General features: G+C 40.5%; 3 protein-coding genes across 7 annotated transcripts; all 3 read left to right on the plus strand.

The window, feature by feature from the left end:
* Positions 1-374: 374 nt before the first annotated feature.
* dtwd2 (DTW domain containing 2) lies at positions 375-4,965 on the plus strand. Of its 2 annotated transcripts, none has more exons than XM_063480576.1 (6): positions 375-604; positions 834-924; positions 2,166-2,260; positions 2,343-2,541; positions 3,107-3,235; positions 3,569-4,965. In XM_063480576.1, the coding sequence occupies exons 1-6, from the start codon at positions 438-440 to the stop codon at positions 3,707-3,709; spliced, it is 822 nt and encodes a 273-aa protein (XP_063336646.1). In that variant the 5' UTR covers positions 375-437; the 3' UTR covers positions 3,710-4,965. The 2 variants fall into 2 exon arrangements, with proteins under 2 accessions (XP_063336646.1, XP_063336645.1); XM_063480575.1 differs by having other exon boundaries at positions 378-604; positions 3,530-4,965.
* Positions 4,966-5,281: 316 nt separating this feature from the next.
* LOC134630627 (cytotoxic granule associated RNA binding protein TIA1-like) lies at positions 5,282-15,974 on the plus strand. Of its 2 annotated transcripts, none has more exons than XM_063478067.1 (12): positions 5,282-5,482; positions 7,424-7,520; positions 7,763-7,861; positions 10,181-10,235; positions 10,373-10,460; positions 10,977-11,052; positions 11,216-11,321; positions 12,491-12,589; positions 12,673-12,757; positions 12,882-13,023; positions 13,171-13,319; positions 14,986-15,974. In XM_063478067.1, the coding sequence occupies exons 1-12, from the start codon at positions 5,457-5,459 to the stop codon at positions 15,122-15,124; spliced, it is 1,161 nt and encodes a 386-aa protein (XP_063334137.1). In that variant the 5' UTR covers positions 5,282-5,456; the 3' UTR covers positions 15,125-15,974. The 2 variants fall into 2 exon arrangements, with proteins under 2 accessions (XP_063334137.1, XP_063334138.1); XM_063478068.1 differs by having other exon boundaries at positions 13,174-13,319.
* Positions 15,975-19,833: 3,859 nt separating this feature from the next.
* On the plus strand, positions 19,834-26,060 carry lg7h2orf42 (linkage group 7 C2orf42 homolog). 3 transcript variants are annotated; one of them, XM_063478070.1, is made up of 9 exons: positions 19,834-19,927; positions 20,204-21,297; positions 22,048-22,167; positions 22,312-22,413; positions 22,678-22,782; positions 24,230-24,337; positions 25,008-25,108; positions 25,249-25,411; positions 25,504-26,060. In XM_063478070.1, exons 2-9 carry the CDS (start codon positions 20,235-20,237, stop codon positions 25,734-25,736), a joined length of 1,995 nt encoding a protein of 664 aa, XP_063334140.1. In that variant the 5' UTR covers positions 19,834-19,927; positions 20,204-20,234; the 3' UTR covers positions 25,737-26,060. The 3 variants fall into 3 exon arrangements, with proteins under 3 accessions (XP_063334140.1, XP_063334139.1, XP_063334143.1); XM_063478069.1 differs by having other exon boundaries at positions 22,048-22,413; XM_063478073.1 differs by lacking the exon at positions 22,312-22,413.
* The last annotated feature ends 1,512 nt before the right edge of the window (positions 26,061-27,572 follow it).

Here is a 27,572-nt window from a genome sequence, read left to right on the forward strand (position 1 = left end):
CATTACTCTTACCTTACAAACGAGGTAAGAGTAGCCAGAAAAGGTCTCTGCTATGATTATGAAACAAGTTATTTTAGCCATCCAACTCTAAATGTATATAACATACTACGTGATATAGGCATACCAAAGGAGATGGGAGGAAAAGAAAAAGAAGAGAAACACTTTGTATAGACGAATTCAGCCTCGGACTCTCCTGTAATAAACATTTCCTACTGAGAATCTTTATTTGCCACCAGCAGTTATGTGCATTGTGTACCCATCTCTTTTCATCCATTGTAGAGGCGAGGTATATACCCAAAATATAAAGCCTTACTCTCATACGCACTGTGAACTCTACGAAACACTTGTGCCTTCTCTCTCTAGTCGGTCTACTTCTACACCAGAAGACGGCGCAGTGTTTGGGTACTCGCACAGGTTAGCTTGTTGCTAACTCCACAATGGACTGCGCTCCCAGTCTGTGTCCCGCCGTCACTCAAGAGATACAGAACGGCCCAGAAATGTGCGACGGCTCCTCGATGGAGGACGGGTTGGTTGACGCTTTTGGGGATCTGGCTGCCCTTCCGGTGGAGGCTGGCGAGAGAAGACCGACATGTTTCCGTTGCCGGTGAGTTGAATTAAAGAGCAGCTCATGCTAGTAGTTAGCCGAGTTGGTTGACCCAGGCGGCGTATGAATGTTCCCGTCTCCTCGCGTAGCTGGCATGCTTTAATGAGGGAACAGATCCGTGTCGTTACAGAAAGCTCAAGACCAGCTGAAACACACACAGATGGGGGCTATAGGCTGGGAAGTAACTGGGAAAACACAGCCTCACGTCTTCAACTTTCCTCCCATGTAGTCGCCCTCAGAAGGTGTGTCTATGTCCTTTTCTTCCACCACAACCCCTGGAGGTCTCCACATGTCTGTACGTAGTGCAGCATCCTGCAGAGGTGAGTCAGAAGTCATGTTTTAAGACCCAGAGTCCTTGATCTGTTTAAATGTAGCGTTTGTGAAGCTTCAAAAAATACATCTATGTTATTCAAAGTTTTTCAAAAGCCCCCAAAAGTCACTGTTATTATTTATTAAAATCTGTTAGATTAAACCTTATGTTGTGTGGTAGTGTTAGCTGTATTGTCGTATGCTTGTATTGCACATTGATTTGAGCCTCTATGGGTTATTTTTTGCCTAGCAAATTGAGCTTGCATGAGTTTCACTTTGAGACCTGGCTGACAAAAATAGGATATAAGTAATAAACTATTATAGGACATGGCTTTAACTTGAATCAGCAGAAAAGCTGATAAAGTAACAAAGAGAGAGGGAATTTTACACTAAGATGACTGTAGCTGTTGAAGATTGATTTGATTTAAAAATGCTGATGAATATTTAAGTAAAATAAACACCCAAAAGTATTAATTGTAGAGACAAACATTATGGACTATAATAATCTTACTACAATGATTGTTATGAATGTTCCCTATCTCCTCCTGGAGGCATTGATCAAGCTGGATGAAACTTACTGACTAAACTACCTGCAGGATTATCAGCATCTATATAGGTTTTTATAACACAAATAATTTACAGATTATACATAGTATGTGTAGTAGCTGATCTCAAAACAAACAGTGACATGAGGTGTACTTTGCACTAAAACGGAAAATTCCCAGTTAAGTTACCTCGCTAATCTAAAATCCTGCATGATGGTACAGATGTCTACTCTGCTGGAAAAACTGTTTCCTGTAAAATAAATAATAATAATAATAATGATAATGATGGCAAACATATACATTGATGCCAGTATCAGCTGATACAACCATAGCTTATTTTATTAATCAAACTATCTGAAAGAACAATTTCTACATCGCACCATTTCCACGCATGTTTTGCTGACTTATTTCAGTTAAAGGCAAGTTTTGATATTGACCCATATCCAGAAAGATGCATTCATGTACATCTGCACCAGACCAAGACTGATATTGTGTTGAGAGTTAGTGGATGAATAAAAAGAACATCAGTGTCTCATTTCTTAGTGTATCACCCTGACATCGCCATCGGGTGTGTTTGAATGCTTTGGAATCAGATTACTGTCTTGCTCCTGACAGTGGACTCTATAATGCGCGGCTTTCGGGACAGTAATGAACACACATTTTATAAAAGGTTAACATTAGAGACTAAAGGTTTCGATCTCTTGCAGGAGAGCCGAGTACTCCGCACAGTTCCTCTACTTGCTGCTTGCTTGCCACAAGGAAAATGCAATGTCATAGTTGGAAGGAGATTTAATGAGGAAAAGTAAGTATGCGTTAATTGAGCGTAGCTAAATATGTGTGATATTTAAATTTTTATTTTCTGCCTTCATTTATTTTCTGTGCAGGCACCCGGAGCTGGCTGCGGTGTGTCGGGACAGCAGAACGCTGATTCTGTACCCAGGACCTAAATCGGAGAACCTTGAGGAGTTGGTGCAATACCAAGAAGTGGGCACTGCGAAACATAATGTCATCATCATAGACGGCACCTGGAGCCAAGCCAAAAACATGTTCCTCAAAAACAGCCTTTTCCACCTGCCCAAACAGGTGCGCACATTAAAGGACGTTGGAGAAAATATAAACTCTGTTCTCTCAGTTGCTAAGCCTTTTTTCTTTCTAGGGTCTTAAAGCCTGAATTGGGTGGAAAATTTGGATTTGTGTGTCCAACTGACACAGAACTATAACATGCAGGTGTGCACAAACGTGATTAGTCAATACAACGCCACAAACACACAAATCAGTTGATCCAGGCAGACTGAGGGAAAACGTAAACAAGTAAATGAAACACAGAAGTCTGAAAGGGGGGAAAAAATTAGCTCATATATCTGATATCAGATAAATCTGTGTCATAAATTCTGTGTCAGTCCGCCTCTAAGTTGAATGTGTGTAATGTTGACAACCAACATTGGAAGATGTTCCAGCTCTGACGTCACGTGTTTATGGACAAAAGCATAACTTTGAAACTTCACACCTGTCAGAGATGAACGCTGAAAGCACTAAATGAAAAACTGCCAGTGTTGTGCATTCCTTAAGAATTACAGCTTTCATAAAATTCATTGCTTTTCATACATCAACATTGTGATTACTGATCACTTTTGCTTTCGTTTACCAGGTGCAGCTCAATAGGACTTTATCAAGCCAATACGTGATCCGCACACAACCTTCCAACATCTGTCTGTCTACTCTGGAATGTGCCGCTGTCGCTCTGTCGATCCTGGAGCGGAATGATGAGATCCAAGAGGTAAAATACCAAAACAGTTATATAGTAGTATAATAAATATCTAAAATCTGTAGTATACAGTAGTATATTTTAGAATAAAATGAGTTTTTTGCTGCTGCCTTCTTAAAACGAGGGTGATGAGTGGGTAGGCTAAATGAAAAGGGTAAAAGGATGGTAAAATGTAGCTTGGAGATAAGAGTGCGTGAGAAGCTGGGCAGTAATTCTTTATAGGTTCATTATCATGAATTATGTCAAAACACAGAGCGTGGTGTTCTTTATCGCGCTCTCCTTCCATTCCCATCTGTGCGTGTGCAGGTTCTGCTCAAGCCCCTGAAAGCACTCTGCTCCTTCCAGCTTCAGCACGGCGCTCAGATCCATCATAGCAAGGAACATCTGCTGAAGAATGGCATGTACGACAAACCCATGCCAAAGAACAAGCGCAAGATAAAGAGGATGGAGAAACTCCTCAGTGACCACAGCATCTGCCCCAGATGAGGGCATGTCAGAGCAGAGAGGACAGGCCCGATTCAGCTCTGCTTCTCCTGCTGTTTGCACTGTGTTGGACTGTGCGATCAGAGTACAGGCATGGAAACTATGAGACATAAGGGGACTTTTTTCCTTTTTGTTTTTTTGTAAAAACACTTGTATATGCTGATAAATATAATTTATGTATTTGTCATTAATTGTAAGTAAATTACTGACAAATAATTGTTGTACTTGAAGCATCAGAGTTAAGAATAAATTAGGTTTCTTACTTTGTTTACATCACAATAGCTTGAATTTTTTAGAAAACGTGTGGTGGTTCTGTTGTGATTGGATTCACGTGGCTATACAGCGGGTCACATGTGGAAGGGCCGATTCCACTGATATTTTCAATAAGCAAAATTTCAATTTCCACAAAAAATAATAAAAGAAACTGAAATAAACACAAAACCTACCAAAGACAAATAACACACTGGTAAGAAGAGTGACAACTGAAACTTGCACTATACTGTATAAATGTATAGCTTTATAAATGGTGTTTGGAGGCTTGCCAATAATGTTTGTTGGATGTTACAAAAAGCTGTTTAAGTATTGCAGTTTTTCTATGCCACAAACTATCAGTAAAATGGAAAACAAATCTCATTTTAGGAATATGTGTAGAATTTTTCTTTTGTTTACACCAAATTCTGGTCCTACTATCTAAATGTCGCAGCAGATATCCCATGTGCTTCAGTGTTCAACGTGTTGTGAATTCAGAGATGCTCTTCTGCATACCTTGCTTGTACTCAGTGGTTATTTGGTTTACTGCTATCCTCCAATCAGCTCAAAGCAGTCTGGCTGTTCTTCTCTTTATTCATTGCTTTTCTCTCCAGGGCATACCTCCACCTTTCTAGGTTATCTTCCACATGCTCTCTACTCTCACTACAGTTCAGTGTCCTCTGCAAACATCATAGTCCATGCCAAGTCCTACCAAACCCCATCTGTGAACTTGTCCATCACCACTGCAAACAAGAGGGGAGTCAGAGCCGAGCCCTGATGTAACTCTTCTCTTCCACTGTCTCATTGTCCTCACATGTCCTGCACCACCCTCTGTACCCCACTGCTGCTCACTGATTGTCACCTCTTTTCTTAACCTAGCTTAAACAACTCCTTCACATTTGTTTATAGTATGGCTCATCAGCTTTATCCATCTGTGTATACATAATTTAAATCGTAATGTATTGCATGTCCTAATATTTGCCTGTCAAATGTAGAAAAGAGAACTCCAAAACAGCTTAAATATAAATTCTCAGATACACGTTTCCCAAAGTGCAGTGTAGTTACTTTACACAAAAGAGAATATAAAAAACAGCGGGATTGAATGAAGTTATTAAAAGTCGCACAGGTTTTTATATATTTTATTGATTAGAGATCTACTTGTAATGCATATATTATGGAAGAAAAAAAACATTTACACGTGCTTTTACATGTTTTCGTGTAATAATCATGCGCGCGTTTTGTCATCTAATTTGCACTTGTGGTTATTTTGTAACCTGTCTAGAAGTTGCCTTTAGGCTGAACTACTGCGCATGCGGGTCTCGCGTCGGCCTCCAGTTGCTCCGCCATCTTTGTCGGCTGCCCATTGTTCACTCTTGAGCTAACAACGGCGATAAACCAGTTCGCAATAAAATAACTCGACAGTGTCACCGGCAGCTGCCCGCGACAGTCGTGGATTTGCTCTCGGGGTTGCGACTTGTTTTCGGCCAGCAACTGAAACAGAATGGACGATGACCAGCCCAAAACCCTGTAAGTGTATGTCTTTATCGTTAGCTAACCGCTTGTGTTCGTCACGTAATGCTCAGCGGCAGTTTCCAGGGCTGACTCTAGTCTCGAAGCGGTTGTTTCTTTAGGACAGGCACATTGGAGGCTCCCCTCTATATAATAACAGTTGAATGTCTTGTGTAAGCTTTTGTTAAACGTAGTATAACAACGCGTTTATAACATCTAAACACATGGTAACGGTCTATCTCTGGTATAGTCGACACATTGGTTAATGCTAGCCTGCTAGCTAGTTCCAGAAAAATCTCAAATTAACGCGTCCGTTCACGTTCCTTGCTGAGAATAAGACGGTGTGAAAGTTGAATTGTTTCTAAAATAAATAACTGTTGGTATGCTTAGTGAACGACACTTTAAGTAGTAACTTGGGGAGACTCGCTAAATGTACCAGAGACTTCTCTATAGCGCAGTTAAGTGTTGCAATAAGCAGAAGTACATTAAACTAGCTGGCTTTTCAATGGAGTTCGACGTGCCATCACCCTGATAGAATCACCATTGTATAGGCCAGGAAACTACACACACACACACACACACATTATATATATATATATATATATATATATATATATATATATGCGCGTTTGATGCTTTCAGCTGCTATAAGTGTTAACATGGTGTCAGCCAATGTTGATTTGATTATGAAAACGGGTTATTTTTATTACCTGGGGAAGATTAATTCTATTTAAAACAGTTCTATTTAAAAGACACGGTTGATATTTCTTTATTTAAACCCCTCCCTTCTCTTTGGCTGACATTTAAATGCTATAATTACTGAATCATTAAGCATAAATAGCGTTCAGATTTGCATTTAATGGAGCCTTACAAGTGGACTAGTAGTGGTGTCTGGTGCTGATATTGTTTTTTTTATTTTCTGTTTTTTTTCTTTCAGTTTATTGTTTAATCTGTAAGTCGTCATCTTAATTAAGTCATTAAGTAAAATATTAAGTAATTAAGTAAAATATGTTTTTAAAAAAACAGCAAGAAGTCGATTAAGATTTCAAATAATTTTTCTCAAAATTCAAACCCTTTTATCAGCTCATTAAGTATGATATAATTTTAGAGATTAAACCATCTTCCAGTGTGTAAAAAGCTTTAAATTGAACCTTGTTGGGCTACAGCGTTAATCCAAGATATCATACCAATAAAACACCAGTATTTTGAAGTGTATTTGATTTGGAATGCTTTCATAGTAGAGAAATTTAATTTCATAATAATTATTTGTCATTTTAGCTTGTGGCAATATTTTAACTGAATATTTATCCCAACACAGAATATAAACAGTGATTGTATTTTATGAAAACATGATCAAGTCAGCTGCTTTGCCATCTTATGGAAACGTGTACCGCCTTGTTATTTTTATCTTTTCCAAGAAATTACAAGAAAGCAATCACCTCCACCCGTCTGAAATTTTCTAGACCTTACCCAAAGGAGGGGCATACGATAGTGCATATGTCCTATACAGTTGGATTGGATGAATGCGTGGTATGTGGTTGTGATTTGCTGAGTTGTTCTGGTCTAGGAATTACACATGTAATGGTCCAGCGAATTCACATCTATCAAGTTGTTATGATGTGTCTGGCCCCCTGCACAGTCTACCCAGAAACCTCCCTTATCTAAAACGAAATAAAGGATTTCCAGTAATGAGGGTGAGGCTGATATGAATGTGCTAAAAATGGGAAACAACAACTTCTTACAGTGTCCTGACGTGATGCTTCAAACATTTTCTGGAGTTAGGATAAAAATGGATTAGGAAAGATGTTTCTCTGGGCTAATATTTTAACAATTTTTAACTTTTAGAGAAGGGAAACCCTGTTGCCCTGTTAGATCATCTGCACCAGCCATCGGTGGCTACTTTGAAAAACTAACCAGCACTGACTGTCTCCCGTCTGTTGTTTGTTTTTGTGCATCTAGGTATGTGGGAAATCTGTCCCGGGATGTGACCGAGGCACTCATCTTGGAGTTGTTTGGCCAAATCGGACCCTGCAAAAGCTGCAAAATGATAGTAGATGTGAGTTTGTTTTTTGTTTTTTTTTTTATTTTCCGTAACTCTTTTTCTTCTCATTTTCCTTTCAGCCCTTGCAATCTGGTTTAGCTACTTGCTTGACTCTTGTAATGTCCATCCTTTTTTTTTCCATTTTGCATTGGTGTTGCATCCTCCCAATTTAATGCTTAACAATGACGTCACCATAATTATTCAAGCTTTCATATTGCTCACAGTAACATAACTTATGTGTTTCCTCTCCAACCCAGACAGCAGGTCACGATCCGTACTGCTTTGTGGAGTTTTATGAGCATAGACATGCCACTGCCACAATCGCAGCCATGAATGGTCGGAAAATTCTGGGTAAGGTAAGCTATCGTATCTCCTGGGTGAGTCAACTAGGTCAAGGCTGGGTGGGCACAATTTGAAATGAAGCGTCTGGAGAAACTTGTATCTTGTTAAACCTTATCACACTGCCCTGTTCCTGCTCCACTTCACTTAATTTGTTTAATTCCCCTGTGCAAACCATTCTTCTGTGCACAGTCTGAAATGACCAGGGTGAGAACACTAAGCACTGATCTGTGTAATCTTACTATTGTGAACTTTATGAATCCTAAAAATATGTAGTCTTGGTTCTCAACAGTGTGGGCTTTTGGTTTTGTGTGTTTGCTGCTCTGTTGGTTGTGTGGAATTAACTCAAATCAGTAGCTGCACATCAAGAAGTGACTGCAAATCATGCAAACCAAAGAAATTAGATGCAAAAATGACTTAATAGCATATTCTTTTCACTGTGGTAGATTAACAGTGTTAGAGTATTTTGTTCAGTGATTCTCAGAAAGTTAAATAATATTCAATTCGATATTTTGTTGATACAGACATCAAAGATATGACCTTTTTGTTAATTTGTTTTTAGTAATTTTACCAGTTAGCTTATTAATTTGTTTAAATAAATATTTATTTTTAATTTCAATTATTTTTCACAGATGAAATGAAAATGATTGAAAAATGAGAAAATCTATCAATCAAATTTTAGTGGGACAACAGTTGATGTGTCAATTATGTTCTAGAGCTGCCACCTATTGTTTGTTCAGACCAAACACGATGCAGAGGTTTTCCTGACTTTACTCACATGAATAAAGTGTCCAACATTTCACTGTCAGCTATATGCAGTTCACAGAAACATATTTCAGACCTCACCAGGAAGTAGAGTCACTTCTCTTACTTTACTTCAAGTCCTGTTCTCTCTCTCTCTCTCTCTTTTTTTTTGTCTCGAAGGCAAATCTTAAAGCTCTGACTGACTCAAATTGTGTTGTGACTTTAAGCTTATCCCCCATTTCTGCTAATTAGTGTAATCAGGGGAAACAACAGCTGATACTTTGGTGATGGAGCATAAAGCAAAGTTGGTGCCAGAGTTTAGAAATTTTGTAACTAATGTCTTTGCCTTTGTTTGACACAAATGTGTAGCTTCCACAATGTTTATATTTATCTTTACTTCACATTTGGTCTGAACACACTGTTGGGTGAAGTTTTCATTCTAGTTCAAGGCCAGTAACAATTTAATTGAATGCCATAGTTATGGCACATATATAGAATGGAAGCGTTAGAATTTTAACCTTAGACTAGAAAATCACAAAAAGGAAGAAAGTGCATAAATGTGGTCACTGAAGCTTTAAATACAGTGTTTTATTTATTTATTTTTTTTTCCAGCTGTATTGAATTATTACAGAACTCCTGAAGTCCCATAACATTAAATGTGTCTCGTATATACAAGGTATAGAAATTCCTGGCTAATAAATACATTTATTTATGTATTTATTTTATTTTAATGAAAACTTGGGTTTGTTTTTTTTAATTATTTTTCGTAAACGTCACCATATGGTATTTCAGGGGCTCTGTAGGTTACAGTACAGTGTCTGACATAGAAAGTGAAATCCAGTATGTGAGTGGGTTTAAACACAGTGCTGCTTTTTACTGTCATTTCATGCTCCATGCTGTGCCTGTTTTTAAATGCCGATGTTCCTTAAGTGAGTTTCCATCTGTGTATGAATTAATTTACCGTGGCCCTGCTGTGTAATCATGCAACATGTAACATTCTCTGATCTCCTTTGATTGATGCTCTTCTGTCCCCCTACATCTTTACTGCTGTGTGTTCTTTTGCAAACTTATTTCCACATAGAATCCACATAAGAGCTACTTCCAAGAAAAATACATTCAGTTGAAAATATTTTATCCTCAACAGGTATTGAAGGACCATTTGAGGAGTATAACAAGTTCGTAAAAATCACTTGTTTGTAAGTCCCTTGTTATTTGGACCTTACTTCCTACAGTTTTGCTCCAAATTTTTACTAGACTGAGAGTGAAATGTTCCTGATTATGAAGGTGAAATCTTGATATCCCTCTGTGTACGCCACTGTATTTTTACTGTGTATTAATTACTGCAAAGGTGTATAAAATTAAATGGCAATGGATAAATCAGTTTGTGTTGGTGCTTTAAGAACCCAAATGTGACATACAGAGATCATCTTATTTATATAAAAAAAGTTCTCAATCACAAAATGTGGCCTAAGTAAAAGTGGTGTGTGAAAAAGCCTCTAATCACAGAAAAACAACCTTCCTTCCTTCCACAAGCACGCTACATGTCTCACCTTTGTCCTCTTCCTCGCTTTCTGCATCTTTCTCTCTTGCAGGAAGTCAAGGTCAACTGGGCTACTACACCAACCAGTCAAAAGAAAGACACAAGCAGTGAGTAAAACTGGTGATGTGGTTGCACAGTATTCTCTGGGGTCGTCTTAGCTTTTTAAACAGGGAACATTGGTCAATAAATAAATGAAAATTGTGTTTTACTGTGTTATGTTTTTTGTTTTGTGTTTTTTTTTAAGGTCACTTCCATGTCTTTGTTGGAGATCTAAGTCCTGAAATCACCACAGATGACATAAAAGCAGCTTTTGCTCCATTTGGAAAAATATCGTAAGTGTGTTCTTGTGATATATAGTTTCTGGAAATTTGTGAGCTGAAAACAGCACAACCGAGAATGTGCTAGTAACCAGTGCTTCTGTGTCACTCAGTCTGACTTCCACTGGTTTGTGAAATGAATTAATAGATATGGTGTAAAGGCCATTGTAGGTATTAGCAAACACTACCTTAATAGTTGTAAACCCGCACTAATCTAACCAGATCTGCTGGTGCTTTCATAAGGAGGAAAGCATCATGGAAATAGGCTGGAATCTATTGCTGAAAATGTGAGGCCCATTCCTCAGTAGTTCTAGTGCTGGACCATCACTTGATACATTTTTATTTTTGGAAACCATATGAATCAGGGCAGGTGAACACTGGTTGGCTCTGACTCTTGTAGGAAAATGATTTAATGTGCTGCAAATGCTAGCTTTACATGTTCAATATTTGGTAATATTCTGTTAAAATATATTCTTTATAGGTCTGAGTCTTTCAAGCTGCTTGTTTTGACCGAGTTTCATTTGTTTGCAGGGACTGTCGGGTGGTGAAAGACATGGCCACAGGTAAATCTAAAGGCTATGGCTTTGTCTCCTTCTTCAACAAGTGGGTAAGTGTGTAAATTATGACCGTGTTAGAGGAGTCAGAAACAGGTTCTGATTTTTCACTTAAGTCAGAGACAGGATTTCCATATTGTATTTGGTAATGTTTACAAGTGTCCTGTGTTTTGTTTTTTTGTTTTTTTTTCTTCTGTGCTTGCTTTGTGTAATCAGGATGCAGAGAACGCCATTCAGCAGATGGGAGGACAGTGGTTGGGAGGGAGGCAGATCAGGACTAACTGGGCTACAAGGAAGCCTGCTCCAAAAACTACAAGTGAAAGTGAGTGAGAATGAAGATTTGGGAGATTTTCTTTTCTCTTTCCCTTCTTTTTTCTCTTGAAGTAAATCCTCTTGTGCATCTCTGGACTGCTTTTCAATATAGCTGCTATTTTTAAATTGCTCCCTAAAGCCCCTTTCTCACTGCTTGCACTTACCTGTGTCACCACCTCAGACATCAGTTTCTATTTTAACCAGAAACATGTTTCTTATGGAGATTCAGCACTAGTCTCCAGCTTCAAACCAGCAGTTTTCAGCTGAAGAGTTAAGTTGTGCGTGTCAGACCAAACAGACCATATGTGTGGTTTTGTATGATATTGTGTAGTGTCCCCGCACTACATACGTCCGGTGTACTTCTGTTTTTGTTTTTTAATGGTTGGTAAAAGCTTGTACTTTTATTACCACCACCTGCTTCTGGTTGTAGCTCATTACATAATAATAGGCAGTGTGTAAATATAGTTTAATAACTTCTTGAATGTATGATCATCCCTTATGAGTTCCTGCATGCAGATGCAACCTGAAAATAGGAGTCAGGGAAGCCGTGCGGACATGCACAAGAAGGTAATAAGAAGAGCACTCATAGTGGGTGTGCCAGTGCTGCAGCTAGCAGTGTGACAAAATGAGAGGCATTCAGCAAATAGAAGTGCTCTTGTAAAACTGTCCATAGCTTATTGATAAAGCAACACTTGACTTGTCTAAATATGGGAAACAATAAATATTTGCATGATACTGAAATGGCATCCGTATTTTATTTTTTATTTACTACTACTATTTTTAACAAGGGTTGGGGGAGGGGTATTCTGGTGCAAACAGTGCAAACATACTCCAGGTCTTATTTACTGCTCAATAGGAATCATGTTTGTTTTTGGTTTTTTGGTTTGTTTGTCTTTTAATTAAAGTTGCTGCTAAGCATATTTTTCAACAGTCCCTAAAAAAAAAAAAAAAGACTTTCTGGACCCGAGAATATAAAATTACTAAATGTTCAGATTTGTTCCTCCTGTGTTTGGCTAATAAAAAAAGTTGGAGCAGGTTTGTGTTCTGTTTGTTCTGTTTCAAAATGAATATAAATGCAATTAAAAAGAAACTAGCCCAAAGCAAATATGCTGCAAGAAAACATTTTGATAACAAAACTAATTAAAAAAGAAACCTTGTCTTTCTCTTTTCTCATTTTAGCAACCAATACCAAGCAGCTATCTTTTGATGAGGTGGTGAACCAGTCAAGCCCCAGCAACTGCACAGTCTACTGCGGAGGAGTGACAACAGGACTCACAGGTGAGTCACAGTTTACCTCTGTGCTGCAGGGCTGCAAGCACTGCCCACACATTCAACATTAAAACTGTTTTTCCTGTTCATAGAACAAATTATGAGACAGACCTTCTCGCCTTTTGGGCAAATAATGGAAATCAGAGTTTTCCCGGAGAAAGGCTATTCATTTGTGAGGCAAGTTGTCTTGTTGTTATGCTTTCTAAGTCTAAATTGTCAAACACACCTAGTTTAGGGTGTCTTAATATTATCCAATCTAATGCCTGCGCTTTTTTTCTTTTTGTTTGTTTTTTTTGTGCAGGTTCAACTCCCATGAGGCCGCAGCTCATGCTATTGTTTCTGTCAATGGCACTTCCATAGAGGGCTATGTTGTTAAGTGTTACTGGGGTAAAGAAACTACAGACATGGTCCAGGGTCCCATACAGCAGGTACAGATGGCACAGGTATGAACCTTTTAAGATTTTATTCTGAATGTATTACAGATCGACTACAATGACACCCACTCATTCAAATGAGAGACTGACTGTACTTGTGAGTGATTTTGATGCAATGTGATAGTCTGCCTCCTAAAATATAACTCTGCATGTCAGCAGAACACAGTGAGCTTCGCAGCGCAGCCCTACAGTCAGTGGGGCCAGTGGTACAGTAACACACAGCAGATTGGCCAGTATGTGCCCAATGGGTGGCAGGTGCCGAGCTACAGCGTCTATGGACAGACTTGGGATCAGCAGGGCTACAAGTAAGTACCAAAGATGATTACAGTCAAAAGAAGTGAGCAGGTTGTTCACCTCAGCCTTGTTTCTTTTCTGTGTCAGGGGCTGTTATTTACATTACAGTGAATTAAACATTTTTCATGTTGTCTTGATACTTTAGGATTTCTACCAGCCTTTACAACGCACAGTGCATCATTGAAGCCTAGGTAACAGTAGGCTGCTTAAGACAGAAGTAAAGTTAAAGACAGTGAGAAATATGGATGTTGTCACCCACTGGTTTGGTATGTCCTGTTATGAAGCCTCAGGCTGCAACTGCTGAGCAGTTCTGTCGTTGCCATCTTGGTATTTTAAATCAAAAATGACAAACAAGGGATGGATTAGACATTGTTACACAATGAGAGTGTAGTTTCACAAGTTGTTAGCTAGTTAACATGCACGCTGGGTAATTATCCTTTCTGAAACTTGGAATTACGAAAATTGACTTAGGGTTTTATTCTGCATGAGCAAAAATAAGTGACTGAATCCACAAACCCATCAGGAAAGTACTTGCAGAGGTCTGGACAGGGGCTGTTTTCCCCTTTTAGGCTTTTATACGACCACAAGTGTTTTTGCTGCAGCAGCATCTCCTGCTAAAAAGAATGCAACTTTAAGGCTCATTCACTCTTCTGACCTGGAAGCTACATCCATATTTTATACTGTGTATTAGTGTAGTCCCTCACTCATAAAAGGCTGATGGGGTATTGTCGTCTGACTTTAGTCTGTCTTTGTTTTTCTTGGCTACATGCAGAGCAGTGCAAGTCCACATTTAATTCATTTCAGATACTGTTAAAGTATTGAAAAATGCTGGCATAAGAATAACTTGTATTCCTTTTAATAACCCATGTTGGAATTCATACATTGAAATCCCTGCATCTGATGGAATCTGAACAGCTCAAATAATGTGCAAAGGAAGTTCTAATTGAAACTAGACATGAGTAAAGCTTTAAAGCTATTTTCTGCTGATATGGAGCATCAGTCTGATACCAGCAGCTAGTAAATGCACCAAAAATAAGCTGTAGTCAGTGCTTTAGCCCTCAGATTTATGCTGTAGTTGCATTTACTAGGCTCAGTGGTAGCACTGACAGCTGTCAGTATTAATTAATTAGTTTATTTTAAATGTGTAAGACAGCAGCAGGATCAACATATAATTTGCTACCTTATTTCCTGCTTGGAACTAGTGGTCTACTATTAGAATAATAACCAATACCCAAACTAGTGATATGAGGATTGGGCTGATATCTGATCAGTGCATCTTTACTCTGGTTCATGTCTTACTTGGCTGCATTTGTTTTTACCCCTTAGCCATAAAAGGTTGATTTGCTATTGTCGTCAACCCGCTGGGTAGGTGGGCGACTTGGACACCTAAGTTTGCGACTGCGATAACTCAAGAAGGCAGTCACCTAGGCTTTTGGAATTGATACCATAGATGCATCTACTAAAAATCTTTGATGAGTTAGAACCTCGGTGACCTTGACCTCAAGGTCAAAATAAGTTTTCTGAAAATCTCGTGAATACAAGAACTTAAGAACAAGACATGATAGGATTTTGAAGTTGATATCATAGGTGTTTCTGCTAGGAGGCTGAGGGGTAGCACAAGCAGTTGTCAGTATTTTGCATTTTTTCTAATTGTTCTGTTTTTGTGTGCTGTTGCAGTCATTTACATGCTGGTGCTGGATGGACAGGTGTGGGTGCCATGAGCAATGGAGGCATGGTGGAGGCTGGGCAAGGAGTCAACGGGACGGTGCTAACCAACCAGGCTGGCATGGGTACTGCTGGCTATCACACTCACTGATCACAGCGTCCGTCTCCCTCTAAGCCTCTGAGGCCACAAGGATGATACTCTGCTGGGGAAGGAGTGCAGTAGAAGTGCTCTGTCTGTCACCTCACCAAATTACTTTGTTAGTGAAGCTGGTACGCCATTTTATCAACCATACCAGCCCCAAACTTCACTCACCGCCCAAATGTGCAAGTGTAAAGATAATTAGTCACACTTTAACACAGTTAAAGCTATCGCTAATGCACCTTGCATTCCTGGGCCCATTTTATTGTTTGGTGTACTACTGGCCAAATGTAAATTCTCCTACGATATTTTGAGCTCAGCCACAGTTTAGTTTAAAAGGAACCTGTTTCTTGAATTAGATTTCTATTCAAACAGCTGCTTTAATGTTTGTTTTCAGCCCCCAAGAGCCAAAGAGCAAGGGCAGGATTTTATACCAATATTCAACGATTGTCCAGGGCGAAAGAGGTGACAAACTCAATAGTTGGCATAATTGCAACACAAGCTACAAGATGTGTCTTGAATAAGGGTACGGGGTTTTGTTTTGTGTTTTTTTTTAGTTTTATTTCAGTTGGAGCTCGATGTCACTGTCCGTCTGTCAGCCGGTTGCTAAAGTAAAACACAAGTCCGAGCAAGTTCTCAGGGTGTTGTCAAGTCATTCTGTGAAATGTAGGATATCACTGAGTAGAAGGAGCCGGCAGGTTGAGGGAAGGATGCGGATGCAAACAAAAAAAAGAACAACAACAAAAAAATCAAAGTAAATTTGAGCGCTACTTCACTTGTTATCCCGGACAGGACTGGGCAGAGAATCCCATCTGTGGATTAAGAAATGTGTGTGTGCTTACGTGTGTGCATGAACTGATGCTTTTACACACAAGACGATACCCTGGTCATCTTCCCCTGAAACCGAAAGGACTATGCCATCTTTTCTTTTTTCCCCTTTTTTGCTACAAATCTAATAGATGAACTGCCATTTCTTTTTTTTCTTTTTGTTGAGCAAATTTAAAATGCTGTTATTGTAAAAAGAGCTTTTGCCTTTTTGTGTTTCATTTCAGGACTCTGTCTTATAAAGAAATGTTGAAGTGACACCATCTAATCATGTGATGCGCAAAATCTTCTGTTTTCTTTCTAAAACATGAAGTGGCTGTCAACTGTCAACTTTTATTTTTTAAATTAGATGATCTCAAATAAAATGCAGGGATTACTGCCACTCTTATCTTACTTATAGGCAGACAAATATTGCACAAATACTTAAGTTGTCACAAAATTTGAAACATTAGAGGGTTTTTTTGTTTGTTTTGTTTTGCATTCCAGTTTATTTGTGATTTCATTTGGAAGTCTGTTTTATGTAAATAACAAAACAGTCTGTTCAACTGTACTGAATCTGTATAAAGACAACATGATGATTAAGGAAGTGTGCTTGCTCTCCTGGTTGGGGAAGTGGATTCCATAAATGAGTAGCAGCAATGACTAAGGCGTGTTGGAGAGGCGGTGCAGCATTTCAATCTTTCACATGCTTGGTGGACACGCTGGAAAAGCCTTTAAACTTATAGTTCTTAACTTATTTTGTTTTCCCGCTACCTGACAGTTTGTTTTTGGGTACAGAAGCAACTTCATAAGGATTAGATTTTGTTTACTGTGACCCCAGTCATTTAAACACAATCGGGGGAAAAAAAAAACCTTGCTGTGCTGCCTTATCAGTGACCTACCTTTCATTAAATCATCAGAGTAGGCAGTGCCTAAGAATTATTCCAACCCAAAGCAAGTTCTGTTAAAGCTCCAGTAACATGCTTTGTGATTTTAATTAGATTTTTTTGGTCTGTTGTCCCATTAAAGTGCTGATACTTAAAACGGATCACATTTATGCTGTTTGCATCTATGCTATACAGCAGGTGGAGCCTGAAATGGGGAACATTATTTGTAGTCTTGTTACAACTTGCTGCAGGAGAGGCAGATTAATTTTAAGATGTCACTAGAGTGGTACAAATAGGCCAGTGGGGGCATACACTCACAAGCCCCTTGTTAATTGTGCTTGTTAATGCAAATATCTAACAAACCCAATGAAATGGCAGCAATCCAGTGCATTAAGGCATGCAGATGTGGTCAGGACAACCAAGATCAAAATCAAACTAAGCCTCAGAATGAAGGGAAAATGGTGATTTTAAGTGATTTTGAACATGGCCTCATTGTGGGAGATGGGTGGATCTGAGAATATCAGAAACTGCTGAACTACTGGGGATTTTCTCACACAACCACTGCTAGGGTTTACAGAGAAGGGTCTGAGAAGGAATCTGGTACCCAGGGAGTGGCAGTTCTCTATAATGTCGGTGACAGAGGTCAGAAGAGAATGGTCAGACTGCTCTGAGCTGACAGGAGGGCAACAATAACTCAAATAACCCCATGTTACAATCAAGGTTTGCAGAAGAACGTATCTGAATTTGCAACAGAGTCTTGGAAGTATATGGATTACAGCAGCAGAAGACCACACCATGTGCCACTCCTGTCAGCTAACAAACTGAGGCTATAATTTACACAGGCTCACCAAAACTGTCTCTAGTATTTTTGCTGATCATGTCCATCACTTCAACATCACAATGTATGCCTATCTTCTGATGGTAGCTTCAAGCAGGATGGTGCACCATGTCAAGCTCAAATCATCTCAAACTGGTTTCTCTATGTGACAATGAGTTCACTGTATTTACACAGCCTCCACAGTCACCAGATCTCAGTCCAATACAATCCAAAAGGTATCCGCAGCGCTTCACTTGTTCCACATTTTGTCATGTTACATATTTATTCCAAAATGGATCAAATTAAATTTTGCGTTCTACACATACCTTACAATGGCAAAGTGAAACATGTTTGCTTGAAATTCTTTCAAATTTATTAAAAATTGCCCAAATTAAAGAAAACAAAAAACAAGCAGCCTAACAAGTCTATTAAAGGATGATGCTACAAGTTTGGCACACCTGTTTTTGGGCAGTTTCTCCCAGTCTTTTTTGCAGAACATTTTGAGCTCCATCAGGTTGGATGTTGAGCCATCTTCAGATCTCTCCAGAGATGTTTAATCGGGTTCAGGTTTGGGCTCTGGTTGGTTCACTCAAGTTCATTCACAGTGATCAGGAATCCACACCTTTGTTATCTTGACTGTGTGATTAAGGTCGTTATTCTGTTAGAAGATGAACCTTCACCTGTCTGCACCGGAGTAGTTCCCACAACCCCAACTAGTATCCCAATTCCTGCTGACAAAAAACATCCCCACAGCCTGATGCTACTGCCACCATGCTTCATTGTAGGGATGGAATTGACCATGTGATGAGTGGTGCCTGGTTCACTCCAGACATGATGCTTGGCATTCAGGCCAAAGACTGCAATCTGTGTTTCATCGGACTGGAGAATTTTGTTTCTTATCTGAGAGCACTTCAGGTATCTTTTGTTGAACTCCAGATGAACTATCATGTGCCTTTTACTAAGCAGTCACTTCAGAAGTGTTTCTGTACTATTCCCCAGATCTGTGCCTCGATACAGTCCTGTCTCAGAGGTTTACAGACGATTCTTTAGATTTCATGTCTTCTTTTGTGCTCTATCGTGCACTGTCAACTATGGGATCTTATATAGATACACAACACGTGTATGAGCGAGCTTTGTTTACCAACGACCCTGTCGCTGGTTCACTGTTCCTTGGAGCCCTTTTGATACATACTGACCACTGCAGACCTGGAATACTCCACGAGAGTTGCAGTTTTTAAGACGTTCTAACCCAGTCGTCTACAGTCATCACAATTTGGCCCTTGTCAAACTCGCTCAGATCCTGACACTTGCCCATTTCAGTATCTGGGACCACATTCTCGGTAACGATGGGCGATGAGGGATGAGGAAGTATGAACTGGTGCTGCGGTTTGGGGAAGGCCTTGAAGGGGACTGGCGATGGCTCCCGGGCCGGACAGATCCCCATGTACTAATGAGAAGTGAATGAAGGAAAGGAAGAGAGGAGAAGAGAGGATAAATGGGGGGGAAGGGTGGGAACAGCAGGTATTGGTGAAGGGGGGCTTTTATAGCCTGAGCCCAGACGGGGCGTGAAGGAGGAGTGGTCCGGCTCCTGAAATTCAGATGATATCTCCACTTTTTTCTGCTTCTAGCCCATAAAAATTTGAGGACAAAAAGTTCACTTGCCCTCTAATAATGAATGAATACATAATCAGTCTTATTCACCTCACCTGTCAGTGGTCATAATGTAATGCCTGATCAGTGTACTTTTGCACTCATCCCTATGGGCAATTTTGAATCCCCAAGTTACCAAACCCCACTAACTGCAAGCCACATGGGAAACACATGTAAACTCCCTTGGCTTTTTTGTCAGACCAATTAAAAAAATTATATATATATATATATATATATATAAAAAAAAGCTATACAACAAAATAAAATATACGTTAAAACGCACACTTGCTATATATTTTTAAGTGGACCTTAATAAATATTTGGCGCCCTTTAATTTCATGTGAAAACCAACATGATCAAGAAAACAACTTAAAAAGCCTCATCAACACAAGCGTCACAGACGTCCACCCGACAGTTCAAAATAACTACAGCCCCCATGAGCCAATGCTCCTTATAGAGGCCGTCCCCTCCCAGAGCCCTGAGCTCTAGTGAACCGCTCTGTCCCCGCCTTTCTACACCACGTGATCGTCTCCGGCCAATAGGGAGTGTCGTTACAGGCGCAATGCGGGTGTCGGGATGTAAGGAGCAATGGCGACGGTCGAGACGGTTTTGGAGGTTTGAGTTGAGCTGGATTTGACCAAAAGAGGCAGATTATAGGTAGTTTGGACATTCACACACGTAAAGACCATATGTAAGATAGGAGGTTTGTTTATAGAGAGGTGCTGTAGCGGTTAAACAGAAATATGATAAAGCACTTTAAAAAAAAGCAATGAAACGATAGTAGAATGAATAAGGCTGAGTGTTATTTCAATTAAAGTTTCATACTATTATAAATCAAAAATAGACTGTTTTACTGGTAACATTTAGTCACAGCTCCCTTTATTCTTAATGCACGTGTATATTTTATTTTCCCTCTTTTTAAATTTTTTTAAGGCTTGAATCCCTTCATGTCTTCCTAAAAACAATGGAAACTGAAGTTTGCTCCTTTTCAAGCGTCCTGTCAACCCCCACTCCACAGACTCTAACCAGTCAGGCCAACCTGGCAGCAAAACAGAGAGACAGCAGAAAGTCCTCAGCCGCAACTCCTGCCTTCCTCTCCAACCTGGGAAGGGCCACCCTGCGGGGTATTCGCAAGTGTCCTCAGTGTGGGGTCTACAACGGCACCCGTGGGCTCAGCTGCAAGAACAAGGCCTGTGGGGTGTCCCTCCGGAATGCTTCATCCACGGGCAGAAGCAGCAGGAAATGTGCTGTGGAGGTGGTTAAAGTTATAATCGACAGTGAGGTGAGAGGTGCGAAAGAGCAGGAGGGACAAGGGGTACTGGGCAGTGGCTCAGGCGGAGGTGTGCAGGTGTTCTCGGTATGTCACAGGGGAAGAGGAGTCACAGGTACACAGTGTGGCTTTGTGGAACTTGTTCCCACGGATACTGCGATCGCCACTGGGGATGGCCCCACCCTGCTCACCCGCATCAACCTGGGCCGCTGCTTTTTGCCTTCCTGCAAACAGGGTCAAAGATCGAATCAGGGCGAGTCACCTGCAGCCAAACAGTCCTCCGAGAGCCTCTGTGTCCACATCAAACAAGCCATAGAGTGTCGCAGCCGTGCCACCCCACTGACGTTCAAAAGTTCAGTCCTGGAGGGTTTGAAGGCCTCAGATCAAGTCAAAGAAGAGCTGTGGCGGCTGGCCACAGAGTCTCCGGGGCCCCTGGTGCAGCGCGTTTCTAAAGACACGCTGGTGGTGAAGTGTCACACGGACTCGCACCATCCACTGGGGCTGCTGCATCTGACTGTAGGCGCAGGGGGGCCGTCATCAGAGGCTTTGAAGAGCGAGAGAAGCGTTTTTCACTGTGCCTGCCAGGTTAACACGAGAAGAAATAAAGCCGGCGTGGACGGAGCAGGCGGCTCTCAGCCGCCTCCCAGCTCTTTCACTTTGCAGCCCTGCCTTCACTTCTTCGCCTGCGTGTGTGCATTTGCAAGCGACGAGAAGCTGGCCTCAGAGTTTTCAGCTTTCCTCAGCTACGCCTCCAGCGGTACGGCAACCCAGCTGATTTCAACCAGTTTCGAAAGAACCTGGCAGCAGACTGGGATTACATTAGTACTCAAGTGTTGTCAGACAACAGTACTGAATCCATTTATTTATGAAACTTCTCAACAAGCAAAAAGATACATACATACATACATACATTCGTGATAATAACCTGTCCTTTTGGAGGGCTGCAGAGGAATACTGTTTAAAAAAACCCAATTAAACCAATTTAAATCAATCCTGATCGTTTTGGTGTGAGTTGCCCTGAGCTGTGGGTATGTCTGCCTTTCTTGAATGTAATGAAACCAGAAGGCTCGACTTGTAGTACTGAAGAAATATCCATATATTTCAGTTGTTCAGAAGTACACCTGTTCAACTGCTCTATAACACAAACTATCTGATCAGCCAATCACATGGCAGTGACTCAGCGAAGGTGACTTGATGACATTCAAACTGGGCATCAGAATGGGAGAAGACTTTGAGCATGGCATGGTTGTGTCACTCTATCACAAGAAAAAGCCCCTCATTATGCTTTTTTTTACCAAGTGCCATTTAACTTAAACATAGTCAAGAGAAAGCAGATGTCTCTACAGCCGATATCTCCAAGACTGGGTTTCTAGCACCAAAACAATCTAGATGTATAAAAAGCACTACAGACCAGCTTACGGCTTTACTCTTGGCCACAAATGCAACTGTTCCTTCATGCTTGATCACATGTCTTAGCATGTCCCTCTCCTTGTGGTTTTCCTTTCAGGCTTGCAGCAAAAAGTTTCGGGTAGAACAATCAGTCCCTGTGAGAAACCTCTGCAGCAGGCTGAACCCGTCGGCTCTCATCCCAGAGCCAAGAAGCTTCACCTGGATGAATCTGTCTCTGGTGGTTTGATCGTAATTCTTTCTGAAAAACTGAGCACAAAGCATTGTGCTCATCGATGTTGCTCTAAATCTGCTGTTGTCCTCACTTCTCTTCCTGTCTTATCTTTCTCTGTCATTTCCTGCTGCCCCTGTGAAACCCTCTCAGTGGCTTCTCTCTCTGGGGTGGGGAAGGAGGGAGTGTCTGCCTCTTGCCCAAGGAAAGCTGGTCACAGGAGAGCCCCTGGTGCTGGTGGGCCGAAGGCTCCAGGTGCTACCTCCTTGCCTTGTCTCACCACTGGAGCCTTTCCCCCTCTCTTGTGTGTGTCTGTTAAAGAACCTTACATCTCCTCAGACGTCTCTCTCTGTGGTTGTCATTTCATCTATCTAATCTTGCAGCACTTACCCTGATCCACTGTTCAAAAAGAACACAGGAGATATTATAACAGTTGTAGCATATTCTAACATTTAGTTCAGGAAAATGTCTAGATTCTTTTTTAATCTGATTTGAAGACTAAATATTTGTATGTCTCAGGGAGCACTCAGGCCGTGGATGAGCATACGGTGACGATGGGCTTCCATCAGTGGCTGGCGAGTGTCACAGAGAGGATCCACCTGGCCATGCACTACCAGTGTGACGGTAAAGTTGAAACAACGCGTTAACGGTTCAAGCACTAAAACGAAAGTATTTTCAACAAATAAGGCCATGAAATCTTGCGTCTTTGAGAGTAGTGTCACCTGTCTCTGGTGGTCCAATGGAGACTTTAACATAGAAAATATCCTCTTGTTTGACATCATACCGAGCCATGAGTAGAAAAAAGTTCTTTAAACATAGTGTTTGGAGCAGACTGAAGCCTGAGTTTTTGGCTCACAGAGACTTCTTATTCATTTGCTTGTAGAATAGAATGCCTTTATTGTCAGGATGCAGATGTACAATGAGATACAGGTCAGATACAGTGAGATAGTATCTCATTATATGAAACTTTAGCCAACACTTAATAAACACTTTCATACTCCTTTCACTTTTTTGACCAATAATTGCGCCAGGTCTTCCATGTTGCTCTTCTGTTGCAGCTGTCACATTTTTGGTCATAATTCATATCTGTTTTAGTTACTTTACATCCAGTGAAACCATAAATCAGTAAGAAGCAAATCACAAAAACAAAAATGTATTTCCAAGTTATCAACATGAACAACATAACAGATTATTAAAAATTAGTGATGCAAAGAACCTTTATTTGGAACGGTTCACTCGTTTAATTGTTAAATATGCTGTACTTGCTGTATTTAACCACCAGGGGGCAGCGCAAACGCGCTGTTAACACATTTTAAATTGATGAGCTGGGGAGCACACAGTTGTAGTAACAAAACACAAATATTATTCTGCTTTTGATGAAAATATCAGTTTCTAGTTGCTTATTGCAGAGCTGTAAAACAAAATTAAATGATTTAATTAATTTTTATTTTATTTAATAATAATAATGTATACTTTATTTATCCCCATAGGAAAATTACTCTCTGCATTTCACCCATTCACTCTAGTGAAGCAGTGGGCAGCCAATCCAGCGCCCGGAGTGCAGTGTGTAGGGACGGTACTTTGCTCAGGGGTACCTCAGGGTAGCCATTCAGTGGCCCCCATTTTATTTAATTTATTCAGTGAAAACATACAAACTCTCTACATCGACTGTGTTTACATCGACAGTTTAATTCACTATTAGTTATATAGCGCCAAGTCACAACAACAGTCAATTAAAGGCACTTTGGGTAAAGACCCTACAGTAAGAGAGAGAGAGAGAGAAAACCCCAAAAATCAGACAACTCCCTAATGAGCAAGCATTTGGCGACAGTAGGGAGGAAGAACTTCTTTTTAACAGAGAGAAGAAGTAAAATGGGGGAGGCTCTCCCATTCTACCTTTAAATCTCCTACGAACCACAAGTAAGCTTGCAGTCTGGGAGCTAAGTGATCAACTGGGGTGATATGGTACTATGGTATGGAACTTGATCACAGTACATCTTTCTGCAACATGACAGGCTTTAAATTTCTCACTGCGCACAGAAAAAAACAGTTTCTTTTTTTTCCCCATCAGGGAAGCCAGAGCCTCTGGTCTACCACATTCCTCAGGAGTTCTTCAACGCTCTGCAGCAGCGTCTGTCGCTCGGATCCAAGAAGAGGAGACTGCCTAACTTCACAACAGGTGGGAACATATTAGGCTTTAAGTAAGACAGAGCTCTGAAATCAGAACATCACAGCTGAGCATCCAGGTAATGCGAGTCTAGCGTTGTGTAGCTCATCCTGGAAAAGAACCAATGAGCTTATCCCATGTTGAGGTGTCCGTGTGTTCACAGGTCACAAGATTCGCTACTTCAGAACAGAGTGATGTCCAAATTTAGGTGCACACAATTATTATGTAACGGGTCTTTGCCCAAATTGTGCTTAAGATCATAATTATCATTTTACAGGCAGTAACCTGTGAATTGTGATGCAAACTGTGTCAGCGACGTTCTGGTTCATCACCCAGAAAGTACTTGATAATCTTACAAATTACAGCACAATGGCAGATATTAAACTAGTGACTCATGAACCATCGTAACACAGCCACGCAAAAACCTCACAAATGGTTTTAAGTTTCAAGCCAATGGAGGTCATTTTTATCATCTCACAAATCATTAAAGAGAAAAGAAAATACTCAAAAAATGAAGTGCAGTAAGTCTGCCTTCATCGCCTCGTTACTCCTCTTGTAACCCTTTGCAGTAACTGTGAATGTCTCCTGTGAATCTGGGTACTTCCAGCTAAACAAGCCCAAAAATTCGTACTTATGTGTTACGTCTCTCTCTCTGTCTCTGTCTTATTTGTGTGAATGTCAGCATTTGTGAGAAATGACGGACTTCCTCAGACCTCTTACTCCAAGTACACCTGGCACATCACCAATCTGATGCAGGTCAAACGCATCTTTGACACTCCTGAGGTAAACGCTCGCATCTATAAATAAAAAAAAAAAAATCACACAGCATTTCTTTCATGAAAGATCTTCATTAGTGTTTTTTTGGCAGACCCCAGACCTCTTCTTACAACTTCATACCTCTTTCTTCTTGTCTTGCCCAACAGCTGCCGCTGGAGGTCACTCAGAGTTTTGTGAAAAACGCAGACGGTTCGTACTCACATTTTCGCTGCCCTGAGCCTCCACCTGAGTTGGAATCACTGGAAGGATGCAAGTCAGATCGGCCGCAGGCGATACGACCAATGGAGCTCCGCACCTTCCTCAAAGTCGGTGAGTGACTTTTCTTTCTTTCTTTAGTTTTTCTTCTTTAACACTTGAAGTCAGCCTGCACAGCCGTGTTTACGCTGCTGTTTCTCGAGTAGGAGCAGCAGATCAGAAGGAGGCCTGCCCGTTTGTGATTGACTGGATCCCAGACGTTCTCCCTCGCTGTCACGTGGGAGAGCTCAGGATCAGCTTTGAATTTGGCCACCAACAGAGCGGCCAGCCCGAACACGGCGACAAAACGAGCGCAGCAGAGAAAGGAGGCCGTAATAAGTCAGACTGTCCCCAACACAAACTCACAAACACTGTCGAAATTCTACAGGTCGTTGTCTAAACACAGCATGACATGTGTCTCCTCATGTGTCCCACACATACATATATATATATCTCCATGTGTTAATAATAGTATTATGAAACGTGTGAAGGAACAAGTGTGTTACATGGTATAATATAGATCAGTAGAAAGCTAGACTGTACTGGAGTTCTCATTTTAATGTGTATTCCTTTATGCAAAAATATTTAAACTACATATTAAAAATCAACAGTTTATTTTTTTGAAACAGATTCTGTTTTTTTTTTTTACTTTGTAAAGATAAGAAAAAAGTCTGAGATTGATTGTACAGTAAAAAGTGTGCAAAATAAAATCAGGAAAAAAAGATGCATTTACTGCCCTGTGTGTTCTGCTGTGTTTTCATCTTGGGAAACTCAGAAATGAATTCTTAGGCCTTTTCGTCATGTCCAGATGATCAAATGATTGATGATCTGGTTCTTATATGGAGCTTTAAGCCTCATTCATTCATACAAGTACATTTTTCCTTCACCTTAGCACTTTCTATCTCACATTGACACCCCAGTGAACGCACTGGAAGTTACTCAGGGTTTAGTGTCTTGCCAAGGATAATTTGGCATGCAGACTGGACCAGCAGAGGGTTGAACCATCAACCTTCTAATTAGTTGAGGACCTACTCCACCTCCTGAGCCACAGCCACATCATTTAGTCACGTGATTAAACTGGTGATTCTCAAATTTAGAAGAACAGGTAAAAACAGAATCATATATAGAAACATTTAATCCAGCATTTGAAAACTAATTATCAGCATATACATTAAAAGAGGCCATTTGTGATCTGATGATCAGAGCTGGTTCTCAGGCAAAGACCGAACCAGAAGGTACACAAGGTCAGGAGAGGGACCAGTATGCTGGCCTTTCACAGAGTGGTGTACCTCAGGGTCAAAGAACAAACTGTCAAAGCACAGTTCTGCTGTAATTGTGTGAGGCGCTTGTTGTCGGACAGTCAGCAAAAAGGATAAATTGCTGCCATTTAACAAGCTGACTTTCAGCAGTTTGCAGGTCTGGAAAACTGAAGCCAAAGCAAAGCACCTCCCAGCCACTAGAGGGGAACACCTACGGTTGAATAAAGTCTTCCAGTCCTGTAGAAAACACCCGACTGTTCTGACCTCAGTAAGCGCTTTACTGATAAGTTTAATAAACATCGAATTTACTTTATGTCAATTATGGTCATTCTAAGAACTTGACTAAGTAATTAGTGACGTCACAGTGCAGTCCATCTTTTATACCGTCCATGGTTGTTGTCATGCCATCGTGCATGCTGGAGAAGATCCAGCCTTTACTGCAAATTCATACATGCAAGGAGTCAGTCCAGGACTTTCAGCCTAATCTAATAATAGCCTCCGTGCAAGGTAGCAGTGCAGTGTTACAGAAGGACAACTTTCAAGGTGTAGACAGCCAATATTAAATTAGTTTTCTTTTTTAAGAATTTTTTTGTCATACCTAGCATGTCCGACTTTTTCTGGTGACATTTGTGAATATGGCTTGGCTTTCTGGCTGTTCTAATCCACAGTCCAGCTACATGTACAGTAAGAGGTTCATTGTGCAGTAGCCAGCTGTAAACTGGATTCCCCCATTATGTAGTTTGGAATTGGAAAATGTGTTTACATCCACCACTCATTAGTATTCCCTGGAGACATCTCCAGTGTATTTTTTTTCTCTATTTGTAGCGTGCAGTTTGGTGAAGATGCTCTCTGAATTTGCATGCTTTGACATCACAATATCACAGTCAAATTCAGATGACTGCACAATAAAAGAGCGCTTGTGTTCTCATTACAGTGGAAGTCCTGCATTACTTTTCCGGACGAATGTACATAACTGT

This window comes from Pelmatolapia mariae, linkage group LG7, assembly GCF_036321145.2.
Source record: "Pelmatolapia mariae isolate MD_Pm_ZW linkage group LG7, Pm_UMD_F_2, whole genome shotgun sequence".
Taxonomy (NCBI): Eukaryota; Metazoa; Chordata; class Actinopteri; order Cichliformes; family Cichlidae; genus Pelmatolapia; species Pelmatolapia mariae.